Genomic DNA, 24,857 nt, shown 5'->3' on the forward strand with positions numbered 1-24,857 from the left:
ACATTTTTTCCCATTACACGCAAGTAGCAAAATTGAATGGGAATAAGAGCAATAAAAGTTATAATTGCTCTTTTTAAATGTCTTTCCCAATGTTCTCCCTCATCTTAACTGATTGTTAACCTCAAATTAATTGAATTTTCAGAAATTTCTGCTTTCCTAGAGTCTTTATGGATGAGCCAACTAATCTTTCCCTTCAGAAGAATTATACCATATAGGTAAATGATGACCTCAAGATAATTGTCTCTGTTCTTATTGTTTGACCATGTTAGTGCTGTTCTCGATGAATATGTCCAATTTTTTTAACTGTAGCTTTCTTTCTTTGTTTTTGTTTTTGTTTTTTTAGGAGTTGAAAGGGGTAGGTATACTTGTGAGGATCATCTTGAATTAAAACAAAACTAAACATGTAGGCAATGAAATAACATAGCAAACCTAACTCAACATAATATAGATATGAGTAAATGTTAAATTATATTATTTTCTGTAACTATTTCTAATTTTGTATTTTATTTGTGACAGTGAACTTTATGAGAGTGGGTACTAGTGGGCTCTAGTATTTACTTAATTAAAAGAATTTGTTTCTCAAGAATAACTATATACACTAAGATTTATAAACTGTAACATTATAGAATATTTTCTATAATTGCATTCAGTTGTGCCACGTATTGTTTTAAATGGTGGTTAGTAACTACAGAGCATTGAAAAATAAATAACTTATCCAGTATTATTTAGGAATAAGCAACTATGAATTACATGTATATCAAAACAGCTATAATTTATACTACAAGAGTTTAAATACAAAATGTATAAACTTACAATGTGTTGCTATAAAGTTATTAAGGAGGAAAAAGTTATTAAAGGGCTTTGTTATTCACAGTCAGTTTTATGAAAATATATTAATTGCTTGAATTTATTTAACCAGTTTAAGGAAGCAACACTTCTTGGTATTTTGTTCTATCATTCATTTGCCATGCAAAGTTCTTTACTGTGTAACATAGTTCTATTAGTATTCTGATATGATGAATGAATTAATAAAATTTTACTGAAAATAGGTGCTTTCCCTTAGGCAAACTATGGACGTTTTTCCTCTTGGTGAGGCTATCATCAAATTGGTCAGAAACATAGAAGTTTAAAAAAATGATATAATCTTATTCTGTTTTCATAAGACTCTACTATTTAAAGCTATGTAGGTCTTGTGTAGGCTTTACAAGAGGAAGGAAAATGTTTAGTCATTGGTCTTCAACACCTGTTTATTTGTGCTGTGTGCATAACACTCATGAACACTGCCCTGGAAAACAAGCTGGCTCTGATCTTTGCAGTGTATGATCCATTTTCTCAAAATGGGGGATCAGCAGGAGTCGGTGAGGACATATTTAACTGACATAGATGGTTTGCGTGCCTACCCCTCTCTTTCTTTCTTTCTTTCTTTCTTTTTTTTTTGTTTGTTTGTTTAATTTTCTTTTGGACACATTTCAGTGAGTTTAGGGAAAAGATATGAGGTTAATAATAGAGAATCATTCTTGCTTTGTCTACTTTATGTTTTACACATAAAACCTCCACTGACTTCTTTTGCCTTTTTTGTTTTCTCTCTTTCTGCACAAGCACTCCTATCTGGACAGGGAAACCTCCCTTCTTCTGAGAAACATTGCAGGAAAACCTTCTCATTTGCTGACCAAGGTGATACTTCTTCTTTCCACCTGTATGTAAATATTTATTGCCTTGAAGGTAGACTATAATTTCTGTTTTTGATTGTGCTATCAGATTTATCAGATTGTGCTTTCTTATTTCAGCACTTTTGTCCTTAGTAGAGGTATTTTTTCTCATACCGAAGGTAATTATTTACTGATCTTAATGACTATCAGAAAATACTGAGAGTAGAAAATACTTTCAGTATTTTTTCACTAGTTTTTAACTTTTGTAAATACCAGACAGTCCTCCCAAGTATGTCGCGCACTTTTTCTAGTTTAACATTGTATTTTACTTTAAAAATCTAAAAATCATTGCTTTAGTTTTAACTTTTACTACTAATAGTTATCCATTCTGTGAGTTTTTTTTTTTTTGCAAACTTTGTTTTCTAATTCTTATTTATATTATCAACATAGCAGTTAAAACATTTGTTTATATAAACAGAATCTTACTTTACAGTAGCTTAATCAAATTGGAAGAGAAGGTTGCAATTTTAATTTCTCAGTCTTCTTTCAAATGGTTTGAATCAGTCCAGCTAGATTTTTATTGGGCTGATATTTTACATCAATTTAAAGTCTTTTGGCCATTGTCATCATTAACTAAGGCTCACAGAATAAGGAATCTATTGAATAGCTTTCTCTTTTCAAGTGTTTATTTAATTAACTTATTTTAATAGTATTAAATTCAAGAATGTCAAGCTTGGTCATAGACAGTTTCTAAAGACTATACATAGTAATTATAGTAACCTTATAAACTTGTGAAAGAAGATGATAAAGCTAATATTAAAATCTCTGTGAGGAACACCTCAAAGAGAAGACCCAAGAGTCATCAGTAAAACCGTTTCCCTTGCTTGAGTTTCTCTCTTTAAAGTAGATGTAAGAATGGTATAGAAGAAGCAGCTTTTAGAGATCAGGGAAAGTTAGAAGTCTAAGCAGGTAATAGACATGTTCTTAAAACCATAGCAAAATTCTTGCTTTATCCTCTGCTCTTCCTTCTCTATTTACTCTTTCTCTATCTGAAGGTCACACTCATAGCTTCAACTAGCATCTCTGTTCTAGATCAGATCTCTTTGCCTGAGAGCAACACATTTCCATATTGCTCAGGCTTTTCATAGAAGATTAATAGCATTTACCAGCACCCCCAGTACTGCAGGTGTTTAGCTTCCTTACTCACATTCTCCCTGGGACCTCACAATTTATATCCATTTTCTTTTGGTATTTGTATTTCTGTGCAGAATGCTGCCATTCTCCCAGTTGCCTAGGTTTGAGCCCTCTACCATTCTTGGTGCCTTTCTTTTTTACTTAACTATCTCTAAGCTCTAATGAAGCATGTCATAATCTGCAGGATTTATTGAGTTCACCTACCCATTTCATTCCTATTGCCACCACCTTAAAACAGGTTCTTACCTCTTATTAGAGCCACTATACTTGTCTCTTTATTCTCGCCTGTCCCTCCTCTAGTGCATTTTGTATGCTGCTCACAGATTAAGTATAACATTTTACCATTTCCATTGTTTATTTAATCAACAGATATTTGTTAAATTGTGTACTGTGCTAGGTGCTGGGATATAACATTGTATAAAATGGACATATTCCCCCACCTTCAGGGACTCACAGTTTACTTACGAAGATAGGTTGAAAAAACATTAACAAGCAAGCATGTAGACAAATTCTAAATCATGGTAAGTGCTATGAAGGAAACAAAACAATGCTGGGGAGAGGATTAAGGCTACGTTTTCTTTCAATGGTAAGATCAGACAAGGCCTTTCTAAGGGGGTGACATTCTAAAGCTTGAAGGATGAAAAGAAACCATATTTTTTTTCCAATTAAAGTTGACATTTAGTATTATTTTATATTAGTTACAGTTGTACAGCATAGTGGTTAGACATTTATATAATTTATAAAGTGATTCCCCCCAGTTATTCTGGTGTCCACCTGGCACTATACATAGTTATTACAATGTTATTGATTGTATGCCTTATGCTGTGACTTTTTTGTAACTAAAATTTGTACTTCTTGATTCCTTCACCTGAAAAGAAGCTACCCTGAGAGTGAAGGGAAATGTTGCATATATATATGGGCCCAGGGTGAAAAGAGCTTGGTATGTTTGAGAAGCTGAAGAAAGACTATGTTACTAGAGCCACAATAGCTGAATGAAGAAATGAATGTCTTGATTTGGGTTTGGAGACATAGGCAGGAACCAAATAATTCAAGGCATGCTAAGGAGTTTGTGTTTTTTTCTAAATGCAGTGGGAAACTATTGAAGAGAATAACTCATCCATTCAACAGATATTCAGAGAATACCTCCATGTGCCAGACAGTATTTATAGCCCAATATGACAGTGAACAAAACAAAGTTTCTTCCACAGGGAAAGTTGTGCTTTGCTAGTTTTGGATAAATGCAGTTAGTAACTAATCTCTGCCCCAGAGACAGTGACACCAGCTGTAACATCAGAGCCATCTCTGCTTAGATCATTTCTTCTTCCATCACCCAGGTGGTAGCATTACTGGTGTATCTAGCCAACACCTGACTCTAACTACCTCCTAGATACTGCCCTGCTTACATACAAGAAATTTGAGCAGAAATGTGACCTTCTGATCTAATCATGCATATTTATCAGTCCTTACCCCCTTACCCTGCTTTATTTTTTTTTCCCTCATAGGACTTAACCATTAATTGACTTGTCACATATCTATTTTTTATTGTTTTGTCTCTCTTATTAATGTAAGCTCAATGAGAGGAGACTCCGTGTACCTTGCACTCAAGCCCAAGCCTGCAGTTTCAGTGAACATCTGCCAAATAAAAGAATGGTCCTTTAGTGGCCATCAAGTTTTCAAGAACTGCTGTAATGTTGACCACCATTTTCTTTGCTTCAGAGAAGTTATAAAAATGTTGTTATATTACCGAAGGTCTTATTTTTGACAAGCAGTTTTTATTTGCTGCTATCCTAAGAATTCGTGTTATAACCCTTAGGACAAAAGGGACTGTGATATTATAGTGGAAAGAGCAAGTAGTTAATTACTTGGTAATTACCTGTATAATCTTAGACTAGTTTTTCTGGGCCTTAATCAGTACAATGGGTGTAATAATAATATTGGCCTTGCATTGTTGAGAATTAAATGAGACACTGTGTAACTTGCCAATTAGTGTATAAGTTTTAAGGTGTTTGGTTAATGTTCTCTTCTCAGTGAGAGTATCAATTTCATGATTTCTTCAAGGGAAGTAAACATGATGTTACTATTTGGCTCTGAGCAGTTTTCTACAACTGACCATTTCATGGATATTAATTTGTTTATCACTCCAAGTCTTCTTTGAATTCCTTTAATTTACATAACTTTTTTATTGTCGTAATCTGTGGAATAAGCTAGATTCCAAAGAAATTGCTAACTACTCTTTAGCCCCTTAATTTCAATCAGATTTGTTCTAAACCCACAAAGCCTTAATAATTTCTTAGTTAAAGGAATTCCCTAGACATCTCTTAGCAATTGTAACTCTTTCTCTAAGTAAACTGAGTTTTACACTGAGAGAATGCCCTAACGCTTTGTAACAACAGCATTGGCTTTCATTGAATCATAAGATCTTCACTGAGTTTTTGTCCTTTATGTAAATTTGAGGAGGCTTGGCATTTGATAGTTATTGATAGCCATACAGGAGTATTTTCAGGTAGAAAATAGTTTGTCTCTTGCTCTTTTAAAAGAAGGGGTAGGAGAGAAAGTTAAGTTGTTATGTGTGAGATATCTTTTACGTATATTTAGGATGGTTGTGGGACAAACAGCGTGAAGAAAGGGCTAGTCAAAAGATAAGGGACAGAGGACTTAAGTTCTGAGTTTGTCATCTTTAACAAAAAGAAAAAAAAAAACGAGGTGAATAAAGCTTTATTCTTTATATTAAACTTGGTGTACAGACATTAAACATAGATTTTCATTGCCTTTTTCAGTCAACTATTAGATGCCTCCTAAGTATGTAATCTAAATATATCAGCAAAGATTTTTTGATCTTTGCTGTATTGCACAATATTCTTTCCTTTTAGCACCGAATAGTAATTCATTCTCTATATGCAGTACAATTTATCCATTCACCTGCTGAAGAATATCTTGGCTTGCGAATTTTGGCATTTTATAAATAAAGTTGCTGTAAACATCTATGTGCAGGTTTTGGGGAGGAGGTAGGTTTTCATCTCATTTGGGTGGATAAGGAGCATGATTACTGGAATTGTATCATAAGAGAATGTTTAGTTTTATAAGAAACTACCAAACTGTTCCAAAGTGCCTGTACTGTTTCGCATTACCACCAGCAATAATTGAGTGTTCCTCTTGCTGCACATTTTCAGCATAAGGTGTTTTCTTTATTTTGGATTCTGTCCATTTTAATACATGTGTAGTAATATCTCATTGTTTTAATTTGCACTTCTCTAATTACATATGATATTGAGCATTTTTCCATAGTCTCATTTGATATTTGTGTATCTTTGATGTGAGTTGTCTGTTCAACTTTTTTGCTTATTTTTAAATTGGATTTGTTCATTTTTTTGTTGAGTTTTAAGAGTTCTTTGTATAATTCTGGATAATAGTCTTTTATCAGATATGTCTGATAAATATTTTACAAATATTTTTTTCTAGTCTATGGTTTATCTTCTCATTCTTTTGAATATATATATTTTTTATCCTAATGTTTCATGGCTTTCAGGACATCTGTTTTAACTTGTGCAGATTAATTATAATGTAAAAGATTGTGGCTTTTTAGAAGTTCATGTTTATATTCCATACATACAAAGTATTGGTTCTATTTATCAGTTTTTCCTCATTAGACTTTGAGATTTAAATTAATAGTAGCTTAGTTTTCTCATTTTAAACCTACCTTAAAAAGAAAAAAAAATCTTCTGTTAAAATATATAGGCGATATATTTTATAATTCTGTTAATTTGCATAAGGGGGGTCCGGATGATTTTATCTTTTAATCAAATGAATATATCTATAATAGTCTAAGAATCAAGTCTTATCTTACCCGTCTTCATTGTTAAAATAAAGTTCTTTGTTTTCTATCTAATTGGGTTTACAGATCTTATTTCCAGACCTTGGTTATTATGTTAATTCACTGGCTTCTTTCATTCAAAAGGATCACATTTCTGACAAACAAGCCCACTGTCTTCCCTAACCACTGTTTTCTTCTGTGTTCCACAGAGTAGTGAATACTAAGCTTGAAATGAGGGGAGACAGCCTAGACTATGAAATAGAGAAGCAGTTCAGGAACAAGAAAGCCAACAGAATTTAGGAGAACAGTGAATAAATCTATTTAATAAATTAATTGAATTTTTGCTTTTGTTTTTTTGTCCTGAAAGCTTTAGGTTTTTAATGAAGAAGAACACATGGATTGTGGTTTTTAATCACAACCCAGAGCAGATAAAGTTTGGATGATATAATTAGGATTTTTTCTTTTTTATTTGTCTTATGTTAAAGGAATATGTAAGATGGCAGTTTGTATTTTTCTTAGATATTTTCCAGAGAATTCAAAAGTTTAGAATTAGAAAGTAATCCTTTATAAGCAAAGATTTACTTACATGAGTTTTTTCAACTGGAATTTAATGCTACAGTGTACTATGGCCTATTGCTGGAAAGTACAAGTAAGTACCGGTATTGTAAAACTATATGTTATTTTAGGAAAAAATAGGCAAAATAGTTTAAGTATAGTTTTAGTTCTTGATAATTTTATTACTACTTATTTAAATTTTACAAAGTAGAATTTACTAGAAATTAAAGTTTGGAAAATCACATTTGACATTAAAAAAAATTTATCAGTGAGTTAATAGAAACACATTTGAGTTTACTGATGAGACACCGATTATATTGTGTGATTTTCCAAAGTAGAGTAAAACCTAGAATGTAATGTAGCCTTCTCTATTTGTATTGGTATATTAATGAGGACGAACCTACATTTTTTATTCCAGATTTATTATACAGTTGCAAAGAAATTGATACGGGGTTTGTTTTGTTTTTGTTTTTGCTATTTTTTTGATGGTACGTGTTCAGCGTAACAGAACACAGCATTAATATGCAGAAGATTGCCCATGCTTTGGAGGGAGTAAAAATTCAGTGTCAGGGATTGTGCAGGTGTAACAAGCTGGCAGGCCCACAGATAACCCAGTATGCACTAATGTTTCCCCTGCCCCAGAACCTGAAGTTCATCTGCTTCAGACTGACAGAATCAAACGCATTAATTTACTAATTAACAGATTTCTTTTTCTCTAGAATATGGAATCTAGTCTTATTATAAGAGATCTTCAAGTCCACATCTTAAAAAATGTTCCTTTATAGTATGTTGGCTCTCACTTTATAACAGGGTTATTTTTTAAATGTTCTCTATATAAATATATGAAATTATATTCTTACTAAAATTCAATGCTAGCAACATTTTATCCTTAAGGATAAAAAGATATAAAAAATTCTCATTATTGTAGCATTAGTTTATCTGAAGCGCTTTGTGTTCACAGGAAGAACAAGCAGCAAAATTGAAAGCTGAGAAGATCAGAGTTGCCCTAGAGAAAATTAAAGAGGCACAAGTGAAAAAGGTGATATTTGGGCTTTTTCCTTGTCTGGGATTTTTATCAGTTTTACAGATTTATAAAGAATTGCCTTTTTTACATAATGTATTTCTAAGATCTGGAGAGGTAGAGAGGTATTTTATCCTAATTTTCACATTTATTTTTTTGTGGATAAAATGCATTATAAAAGAAGTAACTGGTTTTAAATTATTCTAAAAGAGTGAAACAAAATAGTATTATTGTAATCTTACCTGTTATAATTTAAAAGCATTTTTCCTGTATACTAAAGTTATTTTTAGTTATATATTTAGCTGAGAACATTAATTGATATTGGAAGAAATTTCTAAAATGCCTATTTTTTTGATTTGTATTTAATTTCCTTTTTACCTATTATAGCTGGTGATTAGAGTCCACATGTCTGACGATAGTTCTAAAACAATGATGGTGGATGAGAGGCAGACAGTGAGACAAGTGCTGGATAACCTGATGGACAAATCCCACTGCGGTTATAGTTTAGACTGGTCGCTGGTGGAAACCATCTCTGAGTTACAGATGGGTTAGTAATATCATTGCTTTAATTACTTTTGAATTTCTATGTAGTTCCAAGAGTTTTCATGTTGTCAAAAGTTCTTCAAGACATCTTTTTTTGTTTGGGAAATATAATCTTGGCTTTTTACATTATTTTTTTTTCAAGTATTTCGAGATTTTTTTTTGAATGCGAGATCATTTCCAGTTCACTTCAAACTTTCTTATAGCCAGAAGAAAGTTGTTGTTTTTTTTTAAGGTAACAAAATACTTTTTTTCCTTCAAATAAGAACTGCATAGATCAACACATTTACTAAAGACTATTATGTTTATTCACATTTGTGTTGAAGTCTTTATACCAGCATTTGACTTTTAGGGGAAACAAAGCACATCTTTCTTATTTTTAGTTAGGTATACTAAGTCTTAGTTTCCTACAAGTTGTAGTTTGGTACGGTGTTTTCTAATTTTAAAAATTTCTCATTTTTTGTATGATCATTGACTCTTTTAAATAAAGTTTTCATCTTGTAATATTATAAGAGAAATCTTATAATAATTACTTTATTGGGCTTTATTGAATCAGTAATCAATTTCAACTTGTTATGTTATTTAAAATAAGTATTTGCATTGCTCTTACTACTTATTATATCTTTAAATATTTCACAGCAGTTTCTAGAGAAATAAAAATTTCATTATTAACCCTTTCTTTCAGAACACCCATACAGACTCCCAAAATTAAACGATAAATTTTTAGACCTTCATTAACATGTATAAAAATGTATTCTAATAATACTCATCTATAAATGTTCTTTAAGAATTCATAGATGTAGTAGTATCGTGATACACAGAAAATGTTTGAATGCTAGTTTTCCAATATTTCCATGGCCACAAGTTAAAGACCCATAAATGTAATATTTTTGTTACTTTTTATATAACTGACTATGGTGTCTTAAGTAACTATTATTTAATCATATATAGCACAGTACTTCAAATATAGTACGTGGCTGGCCATTCAGTATATGTTGAATGAATAAAAGAAAAGAAAACAAGGAACTTCTAAGAGCCCAGAATAGGTGGTGGAAACAAATTACGATAAAAGTAAATTATTCAATTAAACAACAAAGATTATTAGAAAGGACAAGTAAACAAAATGAAACCATTTGTTATTTACAAAAGACCTATTACCTAAAGACAGGAAAAGGATGAAAGTATTAACTGTGTTAATGGCAGACAAAAAAGACTTCAACCAAAATGTGTTACTAGAGATAAAAAGATAACACACATCTTCACCAGGAAGACGTTATCATTCTAAATTTTATCTAATAGCATTGAAGTGTATAAAGCATAAGTTGACAGAACTACTTGGAGAAATTCACAAATCAGCCTTCATAGTAGAACATTTTCAGTGGCCAATATAATCAAGCAGATAAAAAGGATATAGATTTGAAAAATAATTGTTTGATCTAGGAAACATTTAGAACATTAACAACAGGAAAATGTACATTCTTTTCAAGCAGAAATGAAATCTTTCCAAAAATTAATCTGAGTATGAGGATATAAGCAACTCTCAAGAAATTTCAAAAAACCAATATCTAGAATATGTTCTCTGAACATAGATTCATTATATAGGACATGTTCTTTGATTCCTAATTTGTAAATTAGAAAATATGTCTGTATTTAAAATGAAAACCCATGGGTCAAAGGAGAAATCATCGTGAACATTTTAAAAATTACAAGAACTGAATAGTAGGAAATAATATTATGATTTATGAAATACAACTAACATTTTTTTTTTAAAGGATGGGGTGGGAAAAAGATGAAGAAGACCTGGAAATCAGACCTAGATTCTAGTCCTGTTCTTCCATGGAGCGGCTGTGTGGCCTTGATGATCTCACCATTAGGGCATGTTTCCTTATTTGAAAATAGAGGGAAGACCAGATAACCTCTTAAGGGCCCAGGCCATAGTGTCAGTAAAATTCTATGGTTCTGCTGTGAATTATTTTGTAAGGTTTTGTGTCTTTGATGCGATTCTGATGAATACTAACAATCCTGATTTTTTTGGGACAGAGAGAATCTTTGAAGACCATGAAAACTTGGTTGAAAATCTTCTTAATTGGACAAGAGATAGTCAAAACAAGCTTATATTTATGGAGCGTATAGAAAAATATGCACTTTTCAAAAACCCACAGGTAAGACTCAATAATTTATAGAGGTCAGGATTTTCAAATGCTATCTTATATTATTCTATTACTGCTAAGTTAATAAGAGTTAAAAGACTGGCAACAACCTCGTTGGAACATTGTGGCTGTAAAACCCCATGGGAGCATTCACTACTGCTGAGGTGGAAGGTCCGCAGGGGCCCAAGTGTCAGATCTCAAAGGGGTTAGCAGCCCACAGAGCCAGATGGGGTGAGTCCTTGCAGAAGCAGAGGTAACTAACTCCAGGGAGTTACCAGGTTTCTGCTCTCTCTTAATCCAGAGCAGTGAGTTTCTCATCCATCAGAGAAAAGTACTTACATGTTTAAGTCTCTCTAACCATTTATCCAGTTAACAGTTTATTTTGATTTTTCAAAAATTATTAAATCTCAGTAACCTTGATTATAAATGGTTCCACATTCTAATGTATGTTACTTTGATTTATTTGGTATCTTTGCTTATTCCAAAATAAGGTTTGAGTTAATACTTCCTATTACCTAAATATTTTATAAAAATCAGTAGGTGAGAGAAAACAACCCCACTATAAAAAGTAGTACTGAAGAAAAATAGCAGTGTTAAAGGTATTCGAGTAGTTATCCTTCAGGCAGTTTAATCATGACACATATTTACTGGAAATTTTTAATAAAGAGTACACATTTGGGAATATCAGCAGATCTTTTTATGAGTGATTGAAAAAATTTTTCATAAGGCTAATAATTATAATTCAGATTTTAGTTGAGTCAAGCAAACAAAATTATGATGCTTACACAGAATTTGAGACTTCTATAAAAGCCAGAATGTAGATTAAATTTTCTACGTCTGGATCAGTTAAGCTCAGCATATTTTAAGGAAATTTGCCTCATTTGTTGTACTTAATAATTTGTAAAGCTTAGGTCCTGTAAGTGTAGCTTTTGTTAGATATACCAAGACATATTTGCCAGCTCTTGCATGACGTATTACCTCAGGATTTGGGGAAGGGTAGTTTATGGAATAATTCAAGATAAATGGATAAGGAGACCAGTGTTAGGCATTTTATTGATGCCCGTGCACAGGTTGCTTTTCAAAGGTATCCTCTCACTCTGTACAGAAATTGACACAAAGTTGCTATGTCTCTAGAAGAAATAATATATGTACCTGTGCCAAGGAATTATAGAATGCATTTATTCTTTAACCTTCATTCGTTCATTTTTTAGAATTATCTTCTGGGGAAAAAGGAAACAGCTGAGATGGCAGATAGAAACAAAGAAGTGCTGTTAGAGGTATGACTCTATTCCCCCATGCCTCTTTTTTTCTTGCACATTATAATATAAGATTAAGTACTTTTTTTGAATTATGTCAATGCTGTGTATTTATAATTGCATTTGTAACTAAAGGAGCCTATATTTTTCCATAGCCTAATGGAGAGAGTTTAGTTTTGTGAATGTAAGGCCACTGAAGAACCTTTTAAAAACTATTATTTTGCCAAGAAATTTACTGGTGTACTAAAAGAAATTGAGCTTTTAGGGGCCGACGAGTAAGAGAAAAGGCTGGTCAATAAAGGATCTGATTGTGTTTTATCTGCATACCCAGAGAGAAATTTAACTACATTAGCTGTTTACAAAATATTTCAAGCCTTAGCATTAAATAACTCAATTTAAAAAATCATAATGATCATTTTAAAAAATAGGTATATCTTTATTCTGAAGAGTAAAAAAACAAATTCAAATATAATTGAATTTTTGACTCTGGCTTTCTTGATTTTAGAGAACATCAAAGAAAACCTGAATAAACTCTTAACAACAAGACAGTTAGGAAAATGAAGACAGTACTCAGCTTTTCATAGTGATACTTGGTACAATTAAGAAAAATTCTCTTTAGAATTCCTAGTTTTTCTGTACTTTGGGAAGAGAGAACTTAATTAAGGCTCAATGTTAATGTTTAGTCATGATTTCTATTTTACCAAATACATGATTGCTTTTTATTTTTAAATTAAATTTTTATCTAAGTATAGACAATTCAAAATTTTGAGTTTAAAGTTTTGGTTCCTTTCCACCTAGTATTAAATATTTCAAAAATAAATGCCCTCTTTGTTTTAGAGTCATATGAATTGATCCGATTTTTATATTGTGAAAGTTTAATCATTACTTAGCATGTTGCTTTAAAAAAATATTAGCTTGACAGCTAATCTAAATGTGTTATTTGGAGAAAAAGGCCAATGCTTATGTTAGCTCTGACACTTTTATTAAATTTAATATAACTGTGCTGTTTACAAATACATTTAAGTACTGTTATATGCAGCTTAGTTGATATTTCAACTTCATTTCTTAAAAGCAGTGTTAGATAAAAGTTCATAGGGATTGCCATAGTAGTTCCAAAATAAATTCATATTATATTTAGAATAGAAAGTTCTAATTGAGGTAAAATTAGCAGCATGGTTTTAATACACAGCCATTTTGGTGTATTATAGTGTCATGCAGTTCACAAAGGCAAAGACAACTTTGTTCTGAGAATTGAAGGATCATATGTCTTTCTAAATCATCTTATTTTAGGAATGTTTTTGTGGAAGTTCTGTAACTGTACCAGAAATCGAAGGAGTCCTTTGGTTGAAAGATGATGGCAAGAAGTCCTGGAAAAAGCGTTATTTTCTCTTGAGAGCATCTGGTATCTACTATGTCCCTAAAGGAAAAGCAAAGGTGTGTTCCCTCTGCTGGCCTGTGAACCTCCTTGTTATGCTAATTATTTTAATTTGTAGTGAGTATTCTAACAAGGTGAATTCAGGCTCTGATGTGTTTCAGTTTGTGTAGGACACACAGAGTATTGTTTCGCGTTTATCAATCTATTATAAAGAAGAGGAGGCTTGAAAATGTTCACTCCCTGGTCATCAGTTGGGCCCATCTTGATTCTCTTGTCAAGTTTGAAACCATACTTTTATTTACTATTTTGGGAACTTCTGCCAGAGTGGTTTTTGCTTGTCGTTGATTGGGGAAGAAGAGTTTTCTGGGATTTAGATGTTTCAGCCTTGCTTGGGTAATATGCGTCTGCTGAGGGTCCCCTTGGTAGCTGTCACTTCTGTACTACTGAGGGCCAGCACTGTTCTAGGGTCCTTACAGTGTCACCTCTTCCAGTCTTTACCTCCATCCTGAGGAGGTATATATTGTTACCTCTGTTTTAACGGGTAAGGAAACCCCAATTTGAGAATCACGGTACTTGAAGATATGTGTTTACAGACACTGAACTACCTATTTTCTTGTCTTTTCTAGAGAGATCTGTTATACTGTGTTATATATTTAAAGTCTCTTTAAAATGCGAACCTTTTCCAGGTAGGTTAGTGCTCACTGTGAATGGCAAGATAGTAAGTTGAATGGACTGCCTTTTTTTGTTGCATCATGGATTAAAGAAGAAACATTTCTAGAAAATCTCACTTTCCTTTACAAAATAGCAGTAACTTCTACTTGGTAAAGTTTTGATTATGACCTAGAAACTTAACCAGGTATGATATTTGCTCTTTTACATATTATTATTAATTCAGTCTTTGCGTTGTTTTTATCTTAGGTCTCTCGCGATCTGGTGTGCTTTCTTCAGCTGGATCATGTCAATGTATATTATGGACAAGACTATCGAAACAAATACAAAGCACCTACAGACTATTGCCTGGTGCTAAAGGTAAATATGTATCTCTTTTTAAGAATTTTAATTGATGTTAGACATAGAACAGGTTATTGGACATTTTAGAATACTTTGGATCTCCATTGAGTATACAGTTTTTGCTTTTTTTCTATAGGTTTTTAAAGGAATGGTGAGGATAGTAAGGAAAAGAAGTATGTGCTATACCACAGCTGATCCTGAGCTAAGGAGCCCTTACTAGATTGATGCTACTAAGAAATGGATACTGGATTATAAGCTTCGAGTCATAATATATAAAATATATTAGATTATAAATTTGAGATTTTCACTTAATAGCAGGCTTATTTTAAGAAAACTTAGATCACAGCCTCATGTGGGATCCTAGGTATTTTGTTTTAGGTTTTTTCCTGTACTTACTCAGCAGAACCATTAGAGGGCAGTGTGCCCAAGGTCAAAGTGGACCCGCTGTTATCTGTTCCAGAAATAATTTTTGTCTCTCTTTTCCCCCCATCCCCCGAAATGTAGTCCTTGTAATCCATGCATGTATTATGACCTGTCTATTTTTAGTGAAAATTTTTCCTCCTTTATTCAACTTTCGAGCTTTTCCCCCACCAATTATATGTGTACTTTGATAACTGATGTTTTTAGTGAATTTTTTGTGATCTGTTGGACTGTTAGAGCATTGATAAAGACAACATTTAAAAATTCAGAGTAATTATGGAGATGGTAAAGTTTTTCTCATTGGCTCCATCTTAGTTAACCCCTTGATAACTAATACAAAGCTTGATCCATCAGTTTTCAAAATGAGGTCCATGGTCCCCTTGGAATCCCTGAAACCCTGTCAGGGGGTACATGATATCATTATTCTTCTAATAATGCAAGATGTTATTTGCTTTTTACACTCTCATTCTTTCACAAATGTATTATGGTGTTTTCAAAGAGGTTACATGACGTGATATCTTTGCCTTCTTAGATAATAGAAAGTATATTTTTGTGTATTCTTATATTTTATTATCTTTTTGTTTTAATTTCTTATAAGCTAAATATCAATAGACATAATTCGTTAAATAAATGTTTTTTGGGGGGTCTTATAACATGAAGAGGTTTATTCCATCTTCTGCATATCAGGTATTCTCAGGCTGACTTACCTCACTGTCACAGATGGCCACTACAGTTCTAGGCATCACATGGTGACCCAGAAAATCCATCAGAAGAGGCACTATTCCTCCCCGTATTTGTCTTTTTAAAAGAAAGGAAATTTTCCAGCAGCTACCAACAACCTTCTCCTTGAGGGTCATTGGCTCAGAGTATATGCACACCCTTAAACTCATCACTGGCAAAGAACAAAGATACTCTTTTGGCTTACGTTAGTCAGAATTCACACTTTGAGATGAGGGGTAGACATCTAAACAAAATTGGGCTGTGTCAGAAAAGAGGTGGGGAGAACATAGCTGTGGGCAAGGCAGCCAACAATGTCTGTTACAGCCAAAATTAATCATGACCACTGACATTTGTATTTTTGAACAGGGGAAAAGATATACAAAGTTATTTATTTTTAAAATGGTGTACATGAGAACACAGGGGGGGAAAAAGTACCCAAAAAAGTGGTGGGATTTGAAAGCTTATAACCACTTTTTTTAAATTGAAGTAATATTGGTTAATAACATTATATAAGTTTCGGGTATATAACATTATAATTCAATATACCACCAAAAGTCTAGGTATCATCCATCATCATATATTTGACCAGTCTGTTGTCTGTATGAGTTTGTTTTTATTTGTTCCTTCGTTGTTGTTTTTTTTAATAGTCCACATATAAGTGAAATCACATGATTTTTATTCTTTTCTAAAGACATTTCATTTAACAATACCCTCAGGATGTATCCGTGTTGTGCAAATTACGATATTTCATCTTTTTATGTCTGAGTAATATTCTTGTATGTGTGTCTGTGTACCACAGTCTTCATCCATTCATCTGTTGATAGGCACTAGGGTGGTTTATATATCTTGGCTATTGTAAATTAATGCTGCAGTCAATATAAGGGCACATATATCTTTTCAAAATAGTGTTTGCATATTCTTTGAATTGATAAAAGAGGGATTGCTGGATTGTATGGTACTTCTAAAGTTTTTGAGGAATCTCCATACTGTTTTCCATAGTGGCTGTACGAATTTACAGTCCCACCAACAGCGCATAAAGGTTTCCTTTTCCCCGCATCTTCACCAACACTTGTTATTTCTTGCACTATTATTTTAATCCCTTTTGCAGCCATCAAAATTTTTAGGTTAAGAATACATTTGTCCTAAGGTTTTTGTGGAGTTTGTTTTTTTTTTTTTTTTAAGTTTAGAAAGATCAAAAGTGTTAGAGTGGGTGGAGTGTTACATAGTATTGTTTTTTAACTTCTTGCATGTTAGCTGAGGGAATTAATTTTCAAGTTTATATGTGTTTCCAAAGTAATAAATGAGTAGAATACATTCAGTGGTTTTCCTTTGGCACTCGGACTGTGATTTCAGAGCATCCCTTTAGTTACAGAGTTTTAGAAATTATGTCTCAATCTAATTTTTGACATAGACAGAAAAATAAACTGATAGCATAATAGTAATCCAGAATTGCTGTACTCTTAAATGTTTTTATTTAATTTTCAAAACTTTACCCTTTTTTTTTTTTTTAGAGAATGTAGTCTTTCCAAATCAGCATCATTTTAAAAATGAAATAACCTTTCTTTTTGAATAGCTAGCTATTCATTTGTTTTGGGGAGCAGTTTTATTCTATATTCTCTTGAGAGTTTTTAAGAATTTAAATGTTAAGCTTCTGGTTTTTAGTAAAGAATGTCTCCTTTATGCATTGCTCTTAGTTCATGTGTGATTTTAAAAGTGGTGGAATAATATTGTGGGTAGAGAGAAGAGGCAGCAAATTTGGAAAATTTCACCACCTATGACATATAATTAAGATCATGGTCCCTGAATGAGATTGCCTGGTTTCAACTCTTAGAGAGTAACTTTGAGCGCAGTCTTAACTTCTCTGTGCCTTAATTTCTTCTCAGATCATGGAGATAGTGATATGTTACTCCTAGGCTTTTGTGAGAATGGAATAAGCTAATATGTGTGAAGTATTTAGCATAATGCCTGATACTAAGTGATCAATAAATGCCACTTCTAGTAAAATAACAAATATTAGCAGAACAGGCAACTTCCTAAGGTATTGGAGCAGATACTGGATGATCATAATGAAGGCTATAGATGGACTGTCTTTATTATGTGGGAGGTTGCAAAGAAGAATTTTTGAGGTTCTAAAATGAATTTTAAACTAGCAATTAATCTGTAAATACTCAAGGAATCATATCATAGTACATTTCAGGGTGTTATTTGGATTCCTAGGTTAGAGAGATGTGAAGAGAAGGATAGAGGATGATTTCTCTTTCATCTTCTCTGCTGTCATGTTGATATAACATTCCCCTCATGTAGAGAACACAAGCACACGCACATTTTCAGACAGGACCTGTGCTACATTTGAACACCCATGGATAGTGCCCCTGCTCTTAGGAAATGGAAGGAATCTGGCAAGAATGATTTGTACTCATAGACACAGACAATAATACAGTGATTATCAGAGGGAAGGGTGAGGAGTAGAAGAGAGTAAAGGGTAAATGGGGTCAAATATATGGTGACAGGAGACTTGACTTTGGGTGGCAAACACACAGTGCAGTAATACAGATGATATAGAATTGTACACTTGAAACCTATATTATTTTATTAACTGTCACCTCAATAAATTTAATAAAAATTTTAAAAATTAAATAAAAATTTAAAAAGACTGGTTTGTAAGTCACAATAAAGGGTGGAGTGTTGATGAAGACTGAAGGCCATCATCTAGCCCCTTGTGCAGCTGTCTGAACCCTGCCCAGGGAAGTAGGAGATGGTGGACAGCTCTCTGGGCCCTAGTTGGCAACACTAAAGAAAATTTTCAGCTCATTTTATTTTCACAAACTGCGGCCTCTTCTGTTTTAACACTGTATCCCAACATGTACTTGAAGCATCTGGCAAATAGTTCTTGCTCAACAAATATTTGTTGAATGAAGGAGATAAAATTCCCCTTCTTATAGAAAAATCCATACTCCTCTACCTGTCCTCCATTACTCTTTCAAGATTGCTATGGTGTTTGTTTTTTTTTTTTTTTAATAATGTGATTTAATGAGGACAAAGGAATGTATTCCAAGAGAAGGCATGGAGCTTATATTATTAGGAGAAAAAACTTTTAAGTGTTGTTTTGCTAACCTCTTATTATTGAGGGGTTATTGTTTAAAACTGACTATAGCTTTTAATAATTAAATTGGTATTGGATCTGGGATCTGTAAAGCAATATATAGAATAGAATAAGTAAATGAATTTACTTTTCTCTCATTGTATACTACAAAGGTTGATGTTTACAGTGCAGATATGTAGCTTATTGTTGGCTATCTGTTCTTGCTGCATTGAGAACTTACTCAATTGGTTATTTGATTGATCTCATGCGTTTCCATGACAAACAAATGTGATCAGAAGAATTTTAAAGCCTCTTAAAATCGCATGTAAATTTAAATACTTCTTTAAGTAAAATATAACCTTTTGTTTTTGTTTTTGTTTTTTTTTAGTTTTCAGAAGAACTAAAAAGAAATAGGAATTAATAATCATTATATCAAAAACCAAGTGTGATTTAGGGTTTTTCTTGCCAGAGAACTAGTGGTTATGGCCCAGTGGAGTTAGAATACCTTAAGTCTGTTTAGCATTTGTATTTTGTAGTCAAGGTCAAGTTGGTCACCTCCTATGCAATCGTCAACTGAAAACTACATTGGGTTGTGAAAACTAAATCTGATGAAGCGGTTGGAGAGTTGCTTATGCCCTGGAAGGCGCGCGCTGCTGGTAGAAGGGCCTGCGGAGTAGTGCTCTGCCCATGACGGGCACCAGTGCAGCGGGCGCGAGCACCGACTCTCCTCCCCGCTGTCATGCGCTGTGCTTGGTCTTCCCGCCCAGTGTTCGGAGAAGCGCTGGACGCTTTCCCAAAGACGCTCTCCTTTGGAGTCTACTGAACTCACAATTTCAGTGGCTTCAAAGTTAAATCAAATGTTATTTTTCCTTTTTATGGTCTTATAGATTAAGAATTCTGATTTTGTTACCCTTCATGGACTTTTTTCTTCGAAATGTATATGGAGTATTTGGCAATTCCCATGAAACGGAGGTATTTTTAACTTGGGTATCTTGACCTAAAACCTAACAAAAGTTTCTCCTTTATTTTGTCAAAGAACTTACAGGCCATTTTATTTGACCTAATGGCCATATAACAGGTACAAATTTTTTGGCCATTACTCTGATGGCCTATAACTAACTTGCCAGGATATGTTTAAGTGTCAGTAGAGTTTTTCTTTCTTTAGTTCTCCTGGGGACTTAGTTGGACTGTGTCTTTAATCTTGCAGCACCCACAGATTCAGAAGAAATCTCAGTACATCAAATACCTTTGTTGTGATGATGTGAGGACCCTGCACCAGTGGGTTAATGGTATCCGGATTGCAAAGGTAGGTTTTCTTTTGGTTTGATGACAGAATAATGAGATATTATTATCGTGACAGTTATTCTGGTTGTTTCATGCTCATGATTTTGTCGGTGTCTAGTTTTCTCAAGCCTAATGTTTTAATGTTTTAAATGTCTTTTTTTCTTTGGTGATGGGCATAACTTTTAATAGTTGCTATCTATGGAATAATACTGTTGGTAAAAGCTTATGTAGCATCAAAGTGATTTATTTTGGCTTTGGAGTACACATTACATAATTCTTACCTGGCACAGTTAGCCTAAGCAAAAGAAATTTTTTGAAAATCAGATTGCCTTGGAGTCAGAGAAGGAATGAATGCGTGGAACACAGGATTTTTTAGGGCAGTGAAAATATTTATATTCTGTGTGATGCTATAATGATAGATAATTTGTCATTATACATTTGTTTAAACCCATAGAATGTACAATACCAAGACAGAACCTAAGGTAAACTATGGACTTTGATTATGATGTGTTAATGTAGGTTCATAGATTCTAATAGATGTACCACTCTGGTGGGGAATGTTGATATTAGGGGAGGTTGTGTATAGGGGCTGGGAGTACATGGGAAATCTCTGTTCCTTCCTCTTAATTTTACTGTGAACCTAAAACTGCTATTAAAAAAAAAACCTGAATCTTTAAAAAAAATCTAAAGAACATCTTGGAGATGATTTTACATAATACTTGAAGGAATATAGCTATTAAGTGAAAAAATTTATTATAGCTATAAAACCAAAGTTGCTTTAGGAATCACTAAAAAACATTTTTATGATAATGAACACAATCAGAATCAAGTGTTAACCTTGCTGCCTTTGTAAAAATGAGGAAAAATAAGAGTAAGTTATAATTTACTGGTATTTAAAGAATTTTTGAAGTATTATAATTTTTAATGCAAACTGTGAATCAGTAAACAGAAATGCACCCCCTTTACCTACCTCATCCATCTGTATCATGCCTTACAAAGTTCAGATGTCATCATTTACTGCCTTCTGTTTAGTATGGGAAGCAGCTTTACATGAACTATCAAGAAGCCTTGAAGAGGACAGAGTCGGCTTATGATTGGACTTCCTTATCCAGCTCCAGCATTAAATCCGGATCCAGTTCTTCCAGCATCCCAGGTATTTTGAAATGCCTAAAGCATTGTTTACTACCTATATGACAGTGTGTCTCATCAGATAGTAGATCTAGTTATGTCAGCATGATTCCTAAAAACCAGACCCGTGACTAATTTCTAAATTGTAATAAATAGGCATATGTGCTCCTTTTTTTACTGTTAGAGGGGACAGTATCTTGGGCAATCTACTAATATCCACCTCTCACAGAGTGATTGGACAGGACTTGCTTTAACATTTGAGTCTCTACCATATGCCAGGCTTTGGGCTAGGTGCCTCCCATTGGTTATCTTACCTGACTTGGAGTCCAGTGAAACAGTCTTTCCAGTTCCCTCGCCCTGGATGTCAATCAAATTATATTGTATTCTCAGCCATTTCCAGCTCCCTTGAAAACTTGTTTCCATGCCTTTCCAGAGGCCAGGCTACAGTGCACCTGCTGCCTTGCGGTGCCAGCACCTTAATCCCTACGAAACACTTCCCACTTAAGGGTAAAATTCTAAGTACTGTTCAGTGCAGTGCTGAGGAAAAAGATGTAATCATCATGTACAGGTCTGAATTCACAAGTGAGAACTCTGGAATGGTCTGGAGCAGGGGTGCGTTAAAAGATTAATTCTCAATGTAATGAAGATACGATTGAAAAAAAAATTCACTCCTCTGTTGATGGTTCATTAATTCTCTTATTTGCTGAGAGTTCTTCTAAGACTGTCAGGACACCAATAACGTTATGTGACCCTTTTATTGTAATTATCAGTCTTTCATGGTGAACTCTTTTAAAAAGAATCAAGATTTCCTATTAACACTGAGGTAAGGGAAGTTTTCTAGTGGAAAACGTAGGCTTTGCTTATGTGAAATGAGTTGAGTAAAAGTAACTTGTTACTGATCTTCGTAGCACCTGGTCTTGTGTAAATAGATCTGGATATACGTGTTCATACTGTGAGAATACTACTGACTTATGTAATCCCATTTTTTGAAAATCTGTTTTAAACAGAATCTCAGTCAAATCACTCTAATCAGTCTGATAGTGGCGTGTCTGACACCCAGCCAGCAGGACACACTCGTTCCCAAAGCATCGTGAGCTCCATTTTCTCCGAAGCCTGGAAACGTGGCACTCAGTTGGAAGAGCCCAGCAAGGTAACACACTTGTGTTAATTTACATAAGAAAAACTGTGGTGTTCTGTGGGTTTAGCTTGTCGCTCTTTTACTCCTTTATTAGGAAGCTTTCTTGGTTCTGTTTCAGTATTTTCTTTGACTTCTCAAAAATGTATATTTATGAATGGGCTCTTATGACCTAAGATTAAAAAACAAAAAACAAAAAACAAACCTGACAGTTTAATTCCTTTTCAATGGCTCAGATTTTGAAGAAATAACAGTTAGCTCCTTTCCACCTTTAATCAGTTTGGATGTAGCAACAGCCTTTAGTGCCAGTACCCTAATTTTGTTCCAGAGAAGCTGTTAATGGTTAATATTTCCTTATGCATTATTAATTTAATTTATTCAGACTCATTTCTTTATCTTTTGTTTTTTGGCTTTACTCTGTACATTGATGAATTTTCTCAAATTATAGTGTAGATGGAAAGCAGATTCAAGTTAATCCCCTTAACATTTTGGAATCCTAAGCCTTGCATAGTAGCTTGTTCAGTGATGCTGAAAGATTAGTGTAATTATTGCAAGACTAGAAAAACAGACTCTTTGGTCCAGTTGAAAGACACCGTATCAAATTGTCTCTGAAGCTCTGTGAGTGAGGGTGTGCCCCAGCTGCATTCACCCCTCAGCAGGCGGGAAGGAGCACAGGCCGGAACTGAGGAACCGCCGGCACCCCTGGCCTGACCATTTTGTTCTTACCCAGTAATCATTTTGATTTTTTTGTTTTCTTGGTCTGAATCACTTATGCAAGTATATTCATCAGTGAGAATTAAATGGATATTTTCCTTGAATTTTATTCTTTTATTTTCATATGTAGTTGATTAACTGGTCCTTGGGAGGGTGGAAGAGGTGTTAGTAACCCAATGTTGAGGTCTCGTAGAAATAAATATCTGAGAATTGACCTAAATTCTCCAAACACTGACAGTTTGTTTAACTCCATTATCAGAGGCTGAAACTTTAAGGAATAATTCTCTCTCCCTTCTCCTAGTCAGTTTGGATGGAGCAGCCCTGTCTGGTGCTAAAAACTCTATGCATGCAGTAGAGAAGCAGATTACACAATTCAAACATCTAAAGAAAAGTCTTTACCGTACAAAAATTTAACGGAGTTATCCATTGCATTTTAAATGAAAGGCCAAGAAAAATAAAGTTCAAATGCTCTGTGATTAAGCAGGCTAATCTGTCATTGCACACAGTTTCAGAAAGTGTGAACCCTGCCATGCAGCAGTGATGATGTGTATGAGTCTTGATCCCTGTGTTTCTTCTGTTACCTCAGTCTCAGGTGCCAAATGAGGCCAGCACAGCTAAGGTCTACACCCCTGCAGCAGCCAAGACAGGGTCAAGTTAAGGTCAGGGCCTGTTCTTTGGAAACACATTAACCTGGGTGACTCTTGTAACCAAATCTTGCAGACTAATGCTTTTATTTTGATGTGCAATTTTTAAAGAAACATATGAGTGTCCTGATGAGCATTAGAATTCAGCTCTGTAAGGCCTTCTAGTCCACTAACCTAAGCATTCTCCATGCTAACTAGATGTCATTCATAATTGAGAAACAAATGGTTTATCTTGGATCCTCATAGGATGTTCAAAGAACCTAAAAGATATACCCAAAGTTATCAAACCAAGGGTCCTTTCTTTGCTCTTTTCAAAAGTACTTGAACCACGTTCAAGTGTGAGTAGCTCCATGAAATAAATGACCAGATGTGGAAATTTGGACAATGCCAAGAGGTGCCCAATTGGCTTGTCAGCAGGCTGTTGGCAAACTCTGGCTCCCATTTCTTGATATATTTCCTTTACTCTAGCCTTCCATAGTTTCCTCTCATTTTCTTCTGGCTTTTTCTGTATGATATTATTATGATCTTTTGCTATAATGTTTATGAAGCATTTCTTTATATATTTTCCAGTAAAACAAATGTAAAGAATGCCCCCTCTTTACCTGCATTGCTGGACTTCTGTGCATGTTGGATGCAAGTGTCTCACATAAACATGAGTGTGTGTGTGTCAAGCTCATGCATTCCTGTATGACTGTGCACGCCTGTTGAACATTCTCATAATCTCACGTGTCAGCTTACTAGTGTCCTCATTCCTCAAGAGGCCCTCCACCTGCACTCCTAAGCCCAACCGTGGCATCTGCTTCATGTGGGTGCAGTCATGGACTGAAAGGTGACCTCGAGCCATCCCATCTTCCCTTGCAGAATCTGGGTGGAGGCCAGTGCTCAGAAACTCCACCCGCCTCCCACCATGGAGGGCTGCCATTCAGAAGTTTTTGCAACAGAGAATTGTGCCTTGATTGTTACAGGCAGTCTAGCTATTTGAGAATTGTTAGGTAAACAAATTTTGTGCCCTCGCTGCCCAGAGTCAGGCTGCTGCCTTCCTGACATTGCCCATCTTCACGATCACCAACTGTTGCACCTTTCATGCATGTCCCCAAGTCCTTGCTTTTTAGTTTTACCTAGTCATAGTTCACCTCTAACTCTTGCTGTTCTGTTTTCTTCCCCCTTC

At 34.1% G+C, this 24,857-nt stretch overlaps 1 protein-coding gene across 5 annotated transcripts in view; it reads left to right on the top strand.

Annotated features, from left to right (window-relative positions):
* Positions 1–24,857, top strand: part of RAPH1 (Ras association (RalGDS/AF-6) and pleckstrin homology domains 1) — a 73,636-nt gene that overhangs the window by 44,024 nt on the left and 4,755 nt on the right. For 3 of the 5 annotated variants that reach the window (XM_036237814.1, XM_036237813.1, XM_016161927.2), the window contains exons 5-13: positions 8,171–8,248; positions 8,618–8,777; positions 10,811–10,932; positions 12,132–12,197; positions 13,467–13,610; positions 14,470–14,580; positions 19,992–20,090; positions 21,101–21,221; positions 22,204–22,346. In XM_036237814.1, coding sequence (XP_036093707.1) covers positions 8,171–8,248; positions 8,618–8,777; positions 10,811–10,932; positions 12,132–12,197; positions 13,467–13,610; positions 14,470–14,580; positions 19,992–20,090; positions 21,101–21,221; positions 22,204–22,346 — 1,044 coding nt within the window. Of the gene's footprint in view, positions 1–1,599; positions 1,675–8,170; positions 8,249–8,617; positions 8,778–10,810; positions 10,933–12,131; positions 12,198–13,466; positions 13,611–14,469; positions 14,581–19,991; positions 20,091–21,100; positions 21,222–22,203; positions 22,347–23,631; positions 24,834–24,857 lie in introns of those variants that run through there. The other 2 variants (XM_036237816.1, XM_036237815.1) reach the window with 2 other exon arrangements.

The sequence above is a fragment of the Rousettus aegyptiacus genome, unplaced genomic scaffold (genome assembly GCF_014176215.1).
Source record: "Rousettus aegyptiacus isolate mRouAeg1 unplaced genomic scaffold, mRouAeg1.p scaffold_m13_p_2, whole genome shotgun sequence".
Classification (NCBI taxonomy): domain Eukaryota; kingdom Metazoa; phylum Chordata; class Mammalia; order Chiroptera; family Pteropodidae; genus Rousettus; species Rousettus aegyptiacus.